At 40.2% G+C, this 15,571-nt stretch overlaps 1 protein-coding gene across 3 annotated transcripts in view; it reads left to right on the top strand.

Moving 5' to 3' along the window:
• The first annotated feature begins 1,946 nt into the window (after positions 1–1,946).
• Positions 1,947–15,571, top strand: part of nfic (nuclear factor I/C) — a 66,260-nt gene continuing 52,635 nt past the window's right edge. Inside the window, exon 1 of one of the 3 annotated variants that reach the window (XM_061978454.2) lies at positions 1,947–2,173. In XM_061978454.2, coding sequence (XP_061834438.1) covers positions 2,171–2,173 — 3 coding nt within the window. In that variant the 5' untranslated portion in view covers positions 1,947–2,170. Of the gene's footprint in view, positions 2,174–11,225; positions 11,864–15,571 lie in introns of those variants that run through there. The other 2 variants (XM_061978453.2, XM_061978455.2) reach the window with 2 other exon arrangements.

The raw sequence follows: 15,571 nt of genomic DNA on the forward strand, positions 1-15,571 counted from the left end.
GTCACATGACTTGGACTCGAGTCAGACTCGAGTCATGAATTTGATGACTTTAGACTCGACTTGACAAAATGTAAAAAGACTTGCAACTCGACTTAGACTTTAACATCAATGACTTGTGACTTCACTTGGACTTGAGCCTTTTGAATTGACATGACTTGACATGACTTGCTACTTTCCCCAAAACCCAAAGATGAAAAAGTTATTCGGGAGCGCTCCGTATTTTTCATCGTGTACTTGTCTATCAGCGTTGCGTGTGTCAGCTGGTGTGCTCTCAGTACAACAGCCAATCAAATTACATCTACTTTGTTTTCATCACACAGCATTCATCCAATCAAATTGCAGGACAACCAACGAAGAAGACATGTCCAAACCACACGCCAGTGAACAAAAAATGATACCTAAAATAATTTTGTTTGGGTATAAAAATTACGAGGTGGTCAACACAAAACGGTTTGCAGTATGCAACACATGCGGTTTGAATATTACTGATGGAGAGGAAACAACTTCCAACTTCGTCCGGCATTTGAAGTTGCACAAAGAACGGTAAGTTTTGAATGTAAGATAACGTTTATTGGCTAAGTAACGTGACTTTTATTTGCTGTGTAGTTAAATGAGTGAGGCTGTAAACTCACTGCTAACGTTATAACGTTATTGCAAACACGGGAATCTGTTGCAGTTCACTACCTTATTCATACTTTTTGTTCAGTGATTTTTTTTAAGCAGGGTTACGTTAGTCAATATATCACACGTAACGTTAGACGGCGGTCAGCAGCACCGCGTATTTTAGCCACCTAAAAAAAGACAAAAATAGTCAAATAAAGGTCAGTTAAAATGTATACTATATTATGAATATGTGTACCGTTTTAGCTAGCTTTCTGACATACTGTTGGTTGTTTACCTCAGTGGTCCCCAACCACCGGGCCGCGGCCCGGTACTGGTCCGTGGATCGATTGGTATCGGGCCGCACAAGAAATAATTTTTTTTTCTTTCTTTTTTTAATTAAATCAACATGAAAAAAACACAAGATACACTTAAAAGTAGTGCACCAACCCAAAACAACCCTCTCCCCCCTTTTGTTCTGGGCATTGAACATGAAGACTCTTCCTTCACTGTTCCGAGTGGCCATGAGAGTCTTGGCAGTGCCTGCCTCCAGTGCTCCAGTGGAGCGAGTTTTCAGCCATGGTGGCATCATACTACGCCCCCATCGTGCACAAATGACTGACAGACTCTTGGCTAATTTGGTCTTTTGCAAATGCAATGCAGCATAGGGCCCTGACATATAAAAAGTACAACTTTTTTTGTTATGTTCACGTATATGTCATGTTTTTTCAATGTTAACACTTTTGTACAAATAAGTACATTTGCACTTTATTTTTCAATGTGTTTGTTCTGTAAAGGAATGAGTTAATGTTTAAAATGACTGGTTAATAGTGCTATTATAAAGTGCAATGTCAGCACAATTTTCTTTCCTGCAATTTAAAATGCACTTGTTTTAATAAATAAATACAGCGTTTGAAAAGCATACACAATCTGTGTTAATATATTAGTCTGTGGTTAAAAGGACTTGAAAGGACTCGAAACTCAAAATGCAGGACTTAGGACTTGACTTGAGACTTTCCAGTCTTGACTTTGGACTTGACTCGGGGCTTGCCTGTCTTGACTCGGACTTGAGGGCAAAGACTTGAGACTTACTTGTGACTTGCAAAACAATGACTTGGTCCCACCTCTGGCATGTACATCATCCCTCCCAAATGATGCTGAGCACTGGACTCTTGTCTAATAAAAGTCCATTTGAATGTGACTCTTCATGCACGTCTAATAAAAGTCCATGTGAATGTGAGATGGTGGTGTTGTTGCTGCACTCAGAGAAGGAGCAGGAGACTTCCCGGGGGAGGTAAAGAGAAAAAGGTGAACGTCCATTCTGCTCTGCCGCAGCCTGCCAGGGGGGGTGGGGAGGGGGAGGGGGCGGGGGAAGGGGGTGCCGGACGGGGCTTGACGCGGGACGGTTCTGGTCGTGGAGCGTGTGGAGGATGGACTAAAAAAAAAAAAAAAAACCCCGCTGGCCCGGACACCATCGCGGCGGTGACCATGGAGTGAAACGGGAGGGCTGCTGGAGATGGGCCGGCGTTGACAAACCTTCAACTTCCTCGGCTGGCGGCTCAGTTCGGACATGGTAGGACATACAAGCTGTTCCGAGTCCCGGAACGTCTCTTTCCGGTGACCAAAAAAATAAATAAAAAGGGGCAACGAGACGAGTTTTGCGAAAGCTTGTGCTCAGCACGTCTGCTGTCTTCTCCCCCCCTCTCTCTCTCGTCTCTAATGTCCCATGTTTAGTTTGGAACTGCCTCTGTGTGGCGTCTGCCAAACTTCATTCACAATACAGCACATTCAAGAACATGTGCACATCGGCGGAGCCACGCTGCTTATACAACACGACCGCTCACATTTTTATAACACTACGGATCAAAACTGGAATTCGGTTGAAAAACCGCTGGCGATACACAACCCTGAGCGTGATAAAACATCCCCTTTAAGAGTGGAGTCGCCGGCGAACTGCTCGTCACACGGTCCTCGCATGGCGGAAGTTGGCGTTTGAAACGAATGTAAAACTTGGTATTTTCTCGCTTTCGGTCGTTTTATTCTTTCTCATGTTGACGCCGAATTTCGCGAAACACGACCTAAATCGAGGCTAGTTGTTGTTCAACGCCAAACGCTGCCCGAGTCCCCCAGGAATATCGGTCAAGTTAGATGTGTTGCTTTTTCTAAGGGTGTCCGGAGTAGGGACGGTGCGAAAGCGGAGATGTCGGTGCTCGCCGTGGATTCGCGTATGAGTGAGGCGAAGACCACTTTGGAGGCTCCGGGGTTGACTTTTGGAGCGTGTTCGGGCGAAAGAAGGCCAAGTTGAAGTTCACCGGGGCTCCAACTGTCGGCTTGTTACTCAGCAGAAAATGGCCGCACTCGGACTATCTCAGCGGGCTGAGGGAGAGTCTGTGGCCGACAGAGGGCCTCTCATCCCGGCGCACAGCTGGACAAAGAGCCGCCGTCGTCATGTGCGGTTGCTGCATTAATAAGAAGTAGCACACAAAGCCCAAATTTACAGCTTGAAGTGAACATGTTTATTTGAACCTCCACACTCCATGTCTGCAGTACAAGATGCATCCATAATAAATACTACTAATATATATATACATGGATAGTTTTAGTACAAGGTGCATTCAAGATCACAACTTGTTTGCACGCGTTCACATCTGTTAAAAGTCCTGAGTGGGCCCATCAAGGTTTTATTGCTCCTCCAGGCAGGCCCGGCCCTAACCAATCTGGCGCCCTAGGCAAGATTTTAGGTGGCGCCCCCCCCCCCCTCACAAGAAACCGAATAGCTTTATCTTTGACCTTTTTTTTTTTTTTTTTTTTTACTTACAACTATACCTAATATATAAGGGGTGGAAAAGTGACTATTACCTGCAGGGCAAACATTAGCTAACCAGAAGGCAATAACAATGTAAACAAAAAACACCTGCTTAAAAGATCTAATACCTGAGGAATGTAAGGTGGGAGCACAGTAATTACCTAACGTTACATTATTATTTTCCATAACAATTTAGCCCCCTCCACAATATTAACCCGACGTTAAAACAGAACTAGCTATTTATTGATTAGCAATTGCCGAATCATGTAACATTAGCTTAATGCTAACAAGCCAGGTTACTATCACATTCTGTAACAGACAAATAATTTCATGTAGGCTAACGTTACCTACCTGCTACCTCTGTCTTTTCTCGTTTCTACTCCTCTTCTTTTCTCTTTTTTCTTCCCTGGGCACCTGACAGTTTTGGCCGTTTTGACATCTTGTGTTGATTTTTTGATGTGGTGACGTCCAAAAAGAGTCATGTTACGGTAAGGGGGGGGGCGTAATGTTGTAACAAATAATATTTCTATTAAATAGGCTTTACTTTGCATTTTAATTAACGTGGGATTATTTTTTGTATTTAGAAATAATAGTACCAACTTTCTTTCTTTTTTTTTTTTTTTCTCCAACATTTGTGGCACTGGCGTGGCGCCCCCTGATGGACGGCGCCCTTAGCATTTGCCTATACGGCCTATGCCACGGGCCGGCCCTGCCTCCAGGTTCTGCAGGCAGCATAACAAAACATTTGAAGCGCTCACCCCGCATACTTGCAACAATGTTGTAGAAAAAGGCTTCTGGAGACGACGACGGCGCGAGTCATTTTGTCGCCAAAATGAACGTTCCGCTTGGCATGGCTCAGTTATTTTGGTTATAGCCGTCACAATGTTGCACAAAACTGCCAGCTGCTTTTACTTTGGAAGTGTTTCCCATATTGTAGGCAGAGGTGGGTAGAGTAGCCAGAAATTGTACTCACGTAAGAGTACTGTTACTTTAGAGATTTATTACTCAAGTAAAAGTAAGGAGTAGTCACCCAAATATTTACTTGAGTAAAAGTAAAAAGTATGTTGTGAAAAAACTACTCAAGTACTGAGTAACTGATGAGTAACATATATATATATATATATATATATATATGTGTGTATATATATACACACACATATATATATATATATATATATATACACATATATATACATACATTGATATATACAGTATATCATTTATATGTATTTATTTTGCCGTTTTTGTTTACATGTTAAAGGTGTTTTTATGAATATACATGCATGTTTAACACATAGATTTCTTTCTTTCATGAAAACAAGAATATAAGTTGGTGTATTACCTAAGGCTGCAGCTAACGATTATTTTTCTATCGATTAATCTATAGATTATTTTTTCGATTAATCGGTTAATCTATAGATTATTTTTTTTCGATTAATCTATAGATTATTTTTCCTTTTACCGATTATTTTTTTATTTAAAATGAAGATGAAAAAATAAATGTAGGCCAGTTTTTTCAAAAGGCATGGCTTTTATTTACAAAAAAAAAAGTATGGCCACTCAGTCAACATTGACAACAACATGACAAAATATTCTGTAACAATGTAAACATTTAAAACTTTAACATTTAACAAAATTAAAAGTAGCTTATTTGCTTTTTAATGTGCAAATATAAAAGTAAACATCCAGTGCAAATCTTAATATTCTGCAATAGTATAAGCATTTCTAAAGTAAAAGTATTGCTTATTTTGCTTTAAAATGTGCAAAAATAAAGATAAACATCCAATTCAAAAAAGTGCAAAACGGAAATATTCTGTAACAACAGTGTAAACATTTCAACAAAAGTAAAAGTATTGCGTATTTGCTAAAATGTGCAAAAATAAAGATAAACATCCAATACAAAAAAGTGCAAAACTAAATATTCTGTAACAACAGTGTAAACATTTCAACAAAAGTAAAACTTTTGCTTATTTTGCTTAATAACACAACAATGATAGTATGATTAAAGTGAAAGTTAATTGTTCGTTTGTACATAGTATACGTAACTGTTAATGTTGTAAAAGGTATTTGCACAACTAATTAACGTTAGCGTTAAAGAGGAGCGCGTCTTTGTAAACACTGAACAGGCACGCCAAACTCTCCTCTCAGAGCGAAACGGTGCTTTAGTTTATGAATTTACAACGCAGATACAAATGACACATTCATGTTTTTGTGTAATGATGACAACGTATACTCACGCGGACGATTGACTAGTTGATGGTGATGGCAAGAACGCTGCCGTTGTGCTGCTATGATAGGCCATTTCCGCTCGACACAGTGTGCATACAACAACATTATTAGCAGAGGTGGGTAGAGTAGCCAGAAATTGTACTCAAGTAAGAGTACTGTTACTTTAGAGATTTATTACTCAAGTAAAAGTAAGGAGTAGTCACCCAAATATTTACTTGAGTAAAAGTAAAAAGTATGTTGTGAAAAAACTACTCAAGTACTGAGTAACATACACACACATATCATATATATATATATATATATATATATATATATATATATATATATATATATATATATATATATATATATATATATATATATACATACATTGATATATACAGTATATAATTTATATGTATTTATTTTGCCGTTTTTGTTTACATGTTAAAGGTGTTTTTATGAATATACATGCATGTTTAACACATAGATTTCTTTCTTTCATGAAGACAAGAATATAAGTTGGTGTATTACCTGATTCTGATGACTTGCATTGATTGTAATCAGACAGTAGTGATGATAACGTCCACGTTTTCAAATGGAGGAGAAAAATAGTTCCTCCTTTCTGTCTAATACAGGGGTCGGCAACCCAAAATGTTGAAAGAGCCTTATTGGACCAAAAATACAAAAACAAATCTGTCTGGAGCCGCAAAAAATTAAAAGCCATATTACATACAGATAGTGTGTCATGAGATATAAATTGAATTAATATGACTTAAAGGAAACTAAATGACCTCAAATATAGCTACAATTGAGGCATAATGATGCAATATGTACATATAGCTAGCCTAAATAGCATGTTAGCATCGATTAGCTCGCAGTCATGCAGTGACCAAATATGTCTGATTAGCACTCCACACAAGTCAATAACATCAACAAAACTCACCTTTGTGGATTCATGCACAACGTTAAAAGTTTGGTGGACAAAATGAGACAGAAAAAGAAGTGGCATAAAACACATCCTAGAAAGTTATACATGTAAACAAACTAAGGTGAGTTCAAGGACTGCCAAAATTAGTAGGACAAAACGGCGCTCGCCAAATACTCTAATCAGTGAAGCATGTTTAATACAAACAGTGTGCTTTATAACAATTAGGGAGGTTTGTGTCATGTTTGTCCTCCTCCAGAAACCATATTGAAACAAAAAATATATCTTTTTCCCCTCAACTTTTTCCATTTTTCATACATTTTTGAAAAAGCTCCAGAGAGCCACTAGGGCGGCGCTAAAGAGCCGCATGCGGCTCTAGAGATGCGGGTTGCCGACCCCTGGTCTAATACCACATGAAAGTGGTTGGTTTTTGGCTTCTTATTTGTCCAGCTTCCATATTCGTTTTTATACACTTTACAAGAAATACATTGGCGGCAAACTCCATCGCTTGCTAGCTTGCTAGCTTGTTTGCGCTGGCTTTCGGAGACTCTTATTTTGAAAGAGCAGGCGCGATGGAGCGGCACTTTTATTGTGAAGACAGGAACTGTGCAGTCAGTCTTTAGGCTTTTGACGGGATGTACGGTTGAAATAAAAAAGGGTCTTTTTTTCCTTCACACTTTTGATTGATTGGTTGGAACTTTTATTAGTAGATTGCACAGTGAAGTACATATTCCCTACAATTGACCACTAAATGGTAACACCACAATAAGTTTTTCAACTTGTTTAAGTCAGGTCATGTGACCACCTTGCTCTGTTTGATTGGTCCAACGTCACCAGTGACTGCATCTGATTGGTGGAACGGAGTGAAACGTCACCAGTGACTGTATTTGTTGAAACGCAGGCACTTTGAAGGTCTGTTTGACAGACCAAAACAAACAAAGCGTGCATTAACAGATCGATAAAAATTAGTAACGAGTAGCGAGCTGAATGTAGATAAAAGTAGCGGAGTAAAAGTAGTGGAGTAAAAGTAGCGTTTCTTCTCTATAAATATACTCACGTAAAAGTAAAAGTATGTTGCATTAAAACTACTCTTAGAAGTACAATTTATCCCAAAAGTTACTCAAGTAGATGTAACGGAGTAAATGTAGCGCGTTACTACCCACCTCTGATCGTAGGTAATGGAAATCATCTGACTAAACACTTTGTACAGTTTACAGGCAACGTTTGTCACATTTTCGACATTAACATGTGCCATTCAAGTGTAAAAAGAAGTATGAAGTGTTAAAGTGGGCCTATAATGAAACACCAACTTTTCTTACCTGTCGGTATATGTTTTTGTGTATTTGGGATAAGTCCCGAAAAAGGGAAATCAAACCATGAAGGCATGATGGAGGTATTTATAAAACAATCTTGCCTTCTTCCTAACTTGCTCCAACGAGTCGTTTGGAATTTGAGACATAGGTGCCGTATTTTGCATTAGTTTTGTCATATGTGGTCCATATATGGTCGAGGTACAGGTAAAAGCCAGTAAATTAGAATATTTTGAAAAACTTGATTTATTTCAGTAATTGCATTCAAAAGGTGTAACTTGTACATTATATTTATTCATTGCACACAGACTGATGCATTCAAATGTTTATTTCATTTAATTTTGATGATTTGAAGTGGCAACAAATGAAAATCCAAAATTCCGCGTGTCACAAAATTAGAATATTACTTAAGGCTAATACAAAAAAGGGATTTTTAGAAATGTTGGCCAACTGAAAAGTATGAAAATGAAAAATATGAGCATGTACAATACTCAATACTTGGTTGGAGCTCCTTTTGCCTCAATTACTGCGTTAATGCGGCGTGGCATGGAGTCGATGAGTTTCTGGCACTGCTCAGGTGTTATGAGAGCCCAGGTTGCTCTGATAGTGGCCTTCAACTCTTCTGCGTTTTTGGGTCTGGCATTCTGCATCTTCCTTTTCACAATACCCCACAGATTTTCTATGGGGCTAAGGTCAGGGGAGTTGGCGGGCCAATTTAGAACAGAAATACCATGGTCCGTAAACCAGGCACGGGTAGATTTTGCGCTGTGTGCAGGCGCCAAGTCCTGTTGGAACTTGAAATCTCCATCTCCATAGAGCAGGTCAGCAGCAGGAAGCATGAAGTGCTCTAAAACTTGCTGGTAGACGGCTGCGTTGACCCTGGATCTCAGGAAACAGAGTGGACCGACACCAGCAGATGACATGGCACCCCAAACCATCACCCAACCATGCAAATTTTGCATTTCCTTTGGAAATCGAGGTCCCAGAGTCTGGAGGAAGACAGGAGAGGCACAGGATCCACGTTGCCTGAAGTCTAGTGTAAAGTTTCCACCATCAGTGATGGTTTGGGGTGCCATGTCATCTGCTGGTGTCGGTCCACTCTGTTTCCTGAGATCCAGGGTCAACGCAGCCGTCTACCAGCAAGTTTTAGAGCACTTCATGCTTCCTGCCGCCAACTCCCCTGACCTTAGCCCCATAGAAAATCTGTGGGGTATTGTGAAAAGGAAGATGCAGAATGCCAGACCCAAAAACGCAGAAGAGTTGAAGGCCACTATCAGAGCAACCTGGGCTCTCATAACACCTGAGCAGTGCCAGAAACTCATCGACTCCATGCCACGCCGCATTAACGCAGTAATTGAGGTAAAAGGAGCTCCAACCAAGTATTGAGTATTGTACATGCTCATATTTTTCATTTTCATACTTTTCAGTTGGCCAACATTTCTAAAAATCCCTTTTTTGTATTAGCCTTAAGTAATATTCTAATTTTGTGACACACGGAATTTTGGATTTTCATTTGTTGCCACTTCAAATCATCAAAATTAAATGAAATAAACATTTGAATGCATCAGTCTGTGTGCAATGAATAAATATAATGTACAAGTTACACCTTTTGAATGCAATTACTGAAATAAATCAAGTTTTTCAAAATATTCTAATTTACTGGCTTTTACCTGTATACCAGAAGAGCTTTGCGCGAGTCCGCTATTTTTATTCAGTTGTAGTCTGTCGTTGTAGTCAATAAGTTCCTCCTCTGGGGCAGACTGGTTCGTACATGCACATGCATGCTTAAATCCTTCACTGTTGCCATTTTAAGGAAAAGTAGCGCATAGCAGAGGTGGGACCAAGTCATTGTTTTGCAAGTCACAAGTAAGTCTCAAGTCTTTGCCCTCAAGTCCGAGTCAAGTCCCGAGTCAAGACAGGCAAGCCCCGAGTCAAGTCCAAAGTCAAGACTGGAAAGTCTCAAGTCAAGTCCTAAGTCCTGCATTTTGAGTTTCGAGTCCTTTCAAGTCCTTTTAACCACAGACTAATATATTAACACAGATTGTGTATGCTTTTCAAACGCTGTATTTATTTATTAAAACAAGTGCATTTTAAATTGCAGGAAAGAAAATTGTGCTGACATTGCACTTTATAATAGCACTATTAACCAGTCATTTTAAACATTAACTCATTCCTTTACAGAACAAACACATTGAAAAATAAAGTGCAAATGTACTTATTTGTACAAAAGTGTTAACATTGAAAAAACATGACATATACGTGAACATAACAAAAAAGTTGTACTTTTTATATGTCAGGGCCCTATGCTGCATTGCATTTGCAAAAGACCAAATTAGCCAAGAGTCTGTCAGTCATTTGTGCACGATGGGGGCGTAGTATGATGCCACCATGGCTGAAAACTCGCTCCACTGGAGCACTGGAGGCAGGCACTGCCAAGACTCTCATGGCCACTCGGAACAGTGAAGGAAGAGTCTTCATGTTCAATGCCCAGAACAAAAGGGGGGAGAGAGTTGTTTTGGGTTGGTGCACTACTTGTAAGTGCATCTTGTGTTTTTTATGTTGATTTAATTAAAAAAAGAAAATCATTTTTTTTATTTCTTGTGCGGCCCGATACCAATCGATCCACGGACCAGTACTGGGCCGCGGCCCGGTGGTTGGGGACCACTGAGGTAAACAACCAACAGTATGTCAGAAAGCTAGCTAAAACGGTACACATATTCATAATATAGTATACATTTTAACTGACCTTTATTTGACTATTTTTCTTTTTTTAGGTGGCTAAAATACGCGGTGCTGCTGACCGCCGTCTAACGTTACGTGTGATATATTGACTAACGTAACCCTGCTTAAAAAAAATCACTGAACAAAAAGTATGAATAAGGTAGTGAACTGCAACAGATTCCCGTGTTTGCAATAACGTTATAACGTTAGCAGTGAGTTTACAGCCTCACTGATTTAACTACACAGCAAATAAAAGTCACGTTACTTAGCCAATAAACGTTATCTTACATTCAAAACTTACCGTTCTTTGTGCAACTTCAAATGCCGGACGAAGTTGGAAGTTGTTGCCTCTCCATCAGTAATTTTGGAACCGCATGTGTTGCATACTGCAAACCGTTTTGTGTTGACCACCTCGTAATTTTTATACCCAAACAAAATTATTTTAGGTATCATTTTTTGTTCACTGGCGTGTGGTTTGGACATGTCTTCTTCGTTGGTTGTCCTGCAATTTGATTGGATGAATGCTGTGTGATGAAAACAAAGTAGATGTAATTTGATTGGCTGTTGTACTGAGAGCACACCAGCTGACACACGCAACGCTGATAGACAAGTACACGATGAAAAATACGGAGCGCTCCCCGAATAACTTTTTCATCTTTGGGTTTTGGGGAAAGTAGCAAGTCATGTCAAGTCATGTCAATTCAAAAGGCTCAAGTCCAAGTGAAGTCACAAGTCATTGATGTTAAAGTCTAAGTCGAGTTGCAAGTCTTTTTACATTTTGTCAAGTCGAGTCTAAAGTCATCAAATTCATGACTCGAGTCCAAGTCATGTGACTCGAGTCCACACCTCTGCCAGTAGTGCTTGTTACTGTATGACTGGCTATTTTGCAAAGTGCGGGGGTGGAAGTTTTGGAAGCAAAAAAGAAATGAAAGTGAAAGAAATGCTATTGAGACGTCGTGTGGAGGTTTAGTAAGAGTGCAGCACGTGAATCTGCAGCTTTAAGTGACTTCTCTGGGATGGGCTCCCTCCACGTCATCCCTCTTCTCGCTTTTTTATTTTTTTGAAATTCCAACTCGCCTCTTTCCTGCGTGGACGTGACACGCTCCTCGGCGCCATTAGCAACTTTTCCCTCTCCTCTTTTCCCGCCATCCCGACCGTTCCCGCCGCGTCCCCTCTAATATGGCGCGGAGACGCGGAGTCATCTGAGGACTCGGGGCGGAAGAGGGAGGCGATGACGCGCTAATACTGCTCCCGTCCAACATGATGTGGTCTCCTCTTGCTCTGTGTCAGGTAAACAAAGGCAAAAAAAAAAAGAAAGAAGTGTCGGTGCTTTTTTTTTTTTGTTCGATCGACGCGACACTGCAGGCAGAAAGGGCTTCTTTGGAAACTCGGAAGTGACGTCACGGCTAGAGTTCATAGTGCAACTTGAGTAACAAGCTTGATTAAAGTGTTGTGATATTTCTACTCGTGCGAAGTTGACTGGCTTGTAAACATTTTGTTGAACAACTTATGTGTTAGTTTAGAGACATTCTGTATTAATGCAGCAGAATTAGTCAAAAGGCAGTTTTTCCTCTGTTCTCCCTTTAAGTGAGAGTCAAAAGATTATACTGTGAACAAATTAGAGAAGTCAGTTAGGGTTGCCAAGTCCCCTGGAAAAAAAAAAGCTAAGGCACCAGTGTTAATTTTGACAGCTGTTTTTAATTTACTTTTAGTCATAGTCTCTTGACGAAAATGTATTTTAGTCATCTAAAAGAATTTACTTTCCCTCAACATTTTTGTGGACTAAAATTGCAGTAAATCTGGATGGAAGAGTAACAACTTATGTATTAGTTTAGAGACACTCTGCATGAATGAACATTGCTGCAAATGCACCAGAATTACCGTATTTTTCGGAGTATAAGTCGCACCGGAGTATAAGTCGCACCTGCCAAAAATGCATAGTAAAGAAGGAAAAAAACATACAGGTAAAAGCCAGTAAATTAGAATATTTTGAAAAACTTGATTTATTTCAGTAATTGCATTCAAAAGGTGTAACTTGTACATTATATTTATTCATTGCACACAGACTGATGCATTCAAATGTTTATTTCATTTAATTTTGATGATTTGAAGTGGCAACAAATGAAAATCCAAAATTCCGTGTGTCACAAAATTAGAATATTACTTAAGGCTAATACAAAAAAGGGATTTTTAGAAATGTTGGCCAACTGAAAAGTATGAAAATGAAAAATATGAGCATGTACAATACTCAATACTTGGTTGGAGCTCCTTTTGCCTCAATTACTGCGTTAATGCGGCGTGGCATGGAGTCGATGAGTTTCTGGCACTGCTCAGGTGTTATGAGAGCCCAGGTTGCTCTGATAGTGGCCTTCAACTCTTCTGCGTTTTTGGGTCTGGCATTCTGCATCTTCCTTTTCACAGATTTTCTATGGGGCTAAGGTCAGGGGAGTTGGCGGGCCAATTTAGAACAGAAATACATGGTCCGTAAACCAGGCACGGGTAGATTTTGCGCTGTGTGCAGGCGCCAAGTCCTGTTGGAACTTGAAATCTCCATCTCCATAGAGCAGGTCAGCAGCAGGAAGCATGAAGTGCTCTAAAACTTGCTGGTAGACGGCTGCGTTGACCCTGGATCTCAGGAAACAGAGTGGACCGACACCAGCAGATGACATGGCACCCCAAACCATCACCCAACCATGCAAATTTTGCATTTCCTTTGGAAATCGAGGTCCCAGAGTCTGGAGGAAGACAGGAGAGGCACAGGATCCACGTTGCCTGAAGTCTAGTGTAAAGTTTCCACCATCAGTGATGGTTTGGGGTGCCATGTCATCTGCTGGTGTCGGTCCACTCTGTTTCCTGAGATCCAGGGTCAACGCAGCCGTCTACCAGCAAGTTTTAGAGCACTTCATGCTTCCTGCTGCTGACCTGCTCTATGGAGATGGAGATTTCAAGTTCCAACAGGACTTGGCGCCTGCACACAGCGCAAAATCTACCCGTGCCTGGTTTAGGGACCATGGTATTTCTGTTCTAAATTGGCCCGCCAACTCCCCTGACCTTAGCCCCATAGAAAATCTGTGGGGTATTGTGAAAAGGAAGATGCAGAATGCCAGACCCAAAAACGCAGAAGAGTTGAAGGCCACTATCAGAGCAACCTGGGCTCTCATAACACCTGAGCAGTGCCAGAAACTCATCGACTCCATGCCACGCCGCATTAACGCAGTAATTGAGGCAAAAGGAGCTCCAACCAAGTATTGAGTATTGTACATGCTCATATTTTTCATTTTCATACTTTTCAGTTGGCCAACATTTCTAAAAATCCCTTTTTTGTATTAGCCTTAAGTAATATTCTAATTTTGTGACACACGGAATTTTGGATTTTCATTTGTTGCCACTTCAAATCATCAAAATTAAATGAAATAAACATTTGAATGCATCAGTCTGTGTGCAATGAATAAATATAATGTACAAGTTACACCTTTTGAATGCAATTACTGAAATAAATCAAGTTTTTCAAAATATTCTAATTTACTGGCTTTTACCTGTATAGTCCGAAAAATACGGTAGTCAAAAGGCAGTTTTTCCTCTGTTCTCCCTTTAAGTGAGAGTCAAAAGATTATACTGTGAACAATGCAAATAGAGAAGTCAGTTAGGGGAGAAAACTAAGGCACCAGTGTTAATTTTGACAGCTGTTTTTAATTTAGTTTAAGTCGTAGTCTCTTGACGAAAATGTGTTTTAGTTTTAGTCATCTAAAAGAATTTACTTTCCCTCAACATTTTTGTGGACTAAAATTACAGTAAATTTTGTCAACTAAAATATCAAGTATAGCAAACTATCTGTGTTGGCCCCGTGATGAGGTGGCGACTTGTCCAGGGTGTACGCCGCCTTCCGCCCGAATGCAGCTGAGTTAGGCTCCAGCACCCCCCCGCCACCCCAAAAGGGACAAGCGGTAGAAAATGGAATGGATGGAAGAGTAACAACTTATGTATTAGTTTAGAGACACTCTGCATGAATGAACATTGCTGCAAATGCAGCAGAATTAGTCAAAAGGCAGTTTTTCCTCTGTTCTCCCTTTAAGTGAGAGTCAAAAGATTATACTGTGAACAATGCAAATAGAGAAGTCAGTTAGGGTTGCCAAGTCCCCTGGAAAAAAGCTAAGGCACCAGTGTTAATTTTGACAGCTGTTTTTAATTTAGTTTTAGTCATAGTCTCCTGACGAAAATGTGTTTTAGTCATCTAAAAGAATTTACTTTCCCTCAACAATTAATATTGACTTCACTAACTTGTTCTTTGATATCACTTTTCAAATCATATCTGTATGCATATTGTATTTGCTGATGTTGTTGTCTGTCTTATCCCCCTCTTGTCCCCGCAACTTACTCCTCTGTTTTCCTTTTTTTTTCTTTTTTCTATCCCCTCCTGTTATGGTCCGGCTGCGCCAAACATGAATATAAATCCATTTAATAATGTCAAATACAAATATGAGAAGGATCCCACACTTCTCTTTTGTAAAGTACATTTGTACAGCAAATATGGGCACTTACATACCTGCCAACTACTCCGGTTTTCCCGTAATTAGTACGGTTCTCATCAACCTATTCCGGGTTACGGTTGCAGTGATAAAAAGTACGGTTTTTCATTAATTAAAAATATATATATTTTTTAAAGTTTTATTCACGAAATCGCGTAACAACAATGACAATCGACACTGCTTCCCGTAACTTCCTATCGAGCCATTCCGAATGCCATGCGCGAGGCTATTTATAGCACCGCTGCCAAGCACGAGGCACCAGTTGTATGGCGTCACATTAGTGCCAAAAATCCGAGCGCATAAAAACTGTTATCGCGCGCTGATTCTCCACTTCGTGCGCGCGCGCGACACCATTTTGCGCACACGTGGTGCCTTTTAGCGCGCGCGCGGTGCCTTTCTGCGCGCTCTCTGTGTACTCCTGGCATCTCTCCTCGCGCTGTCATGTTTCTTTTTGGCACTTTGGGGGCGGGTA

The sequence above is a fragment of the Nerophis lumbriciformis genome, linkage group LG18 (genome assembly GCF_033978685.3).
Source record: "Nerophis lumbriciformis linkage group LG18, RoL_Nlum_v2.1, whole genome shotgun sequence".
Classification (NCBI taxonomy): Eukaryota; Metazoa; Chordata; class Actinopteri; order Syngnathiformes; family Syngnathidae; genus Nerophis; species Nerophis lumbriciformis.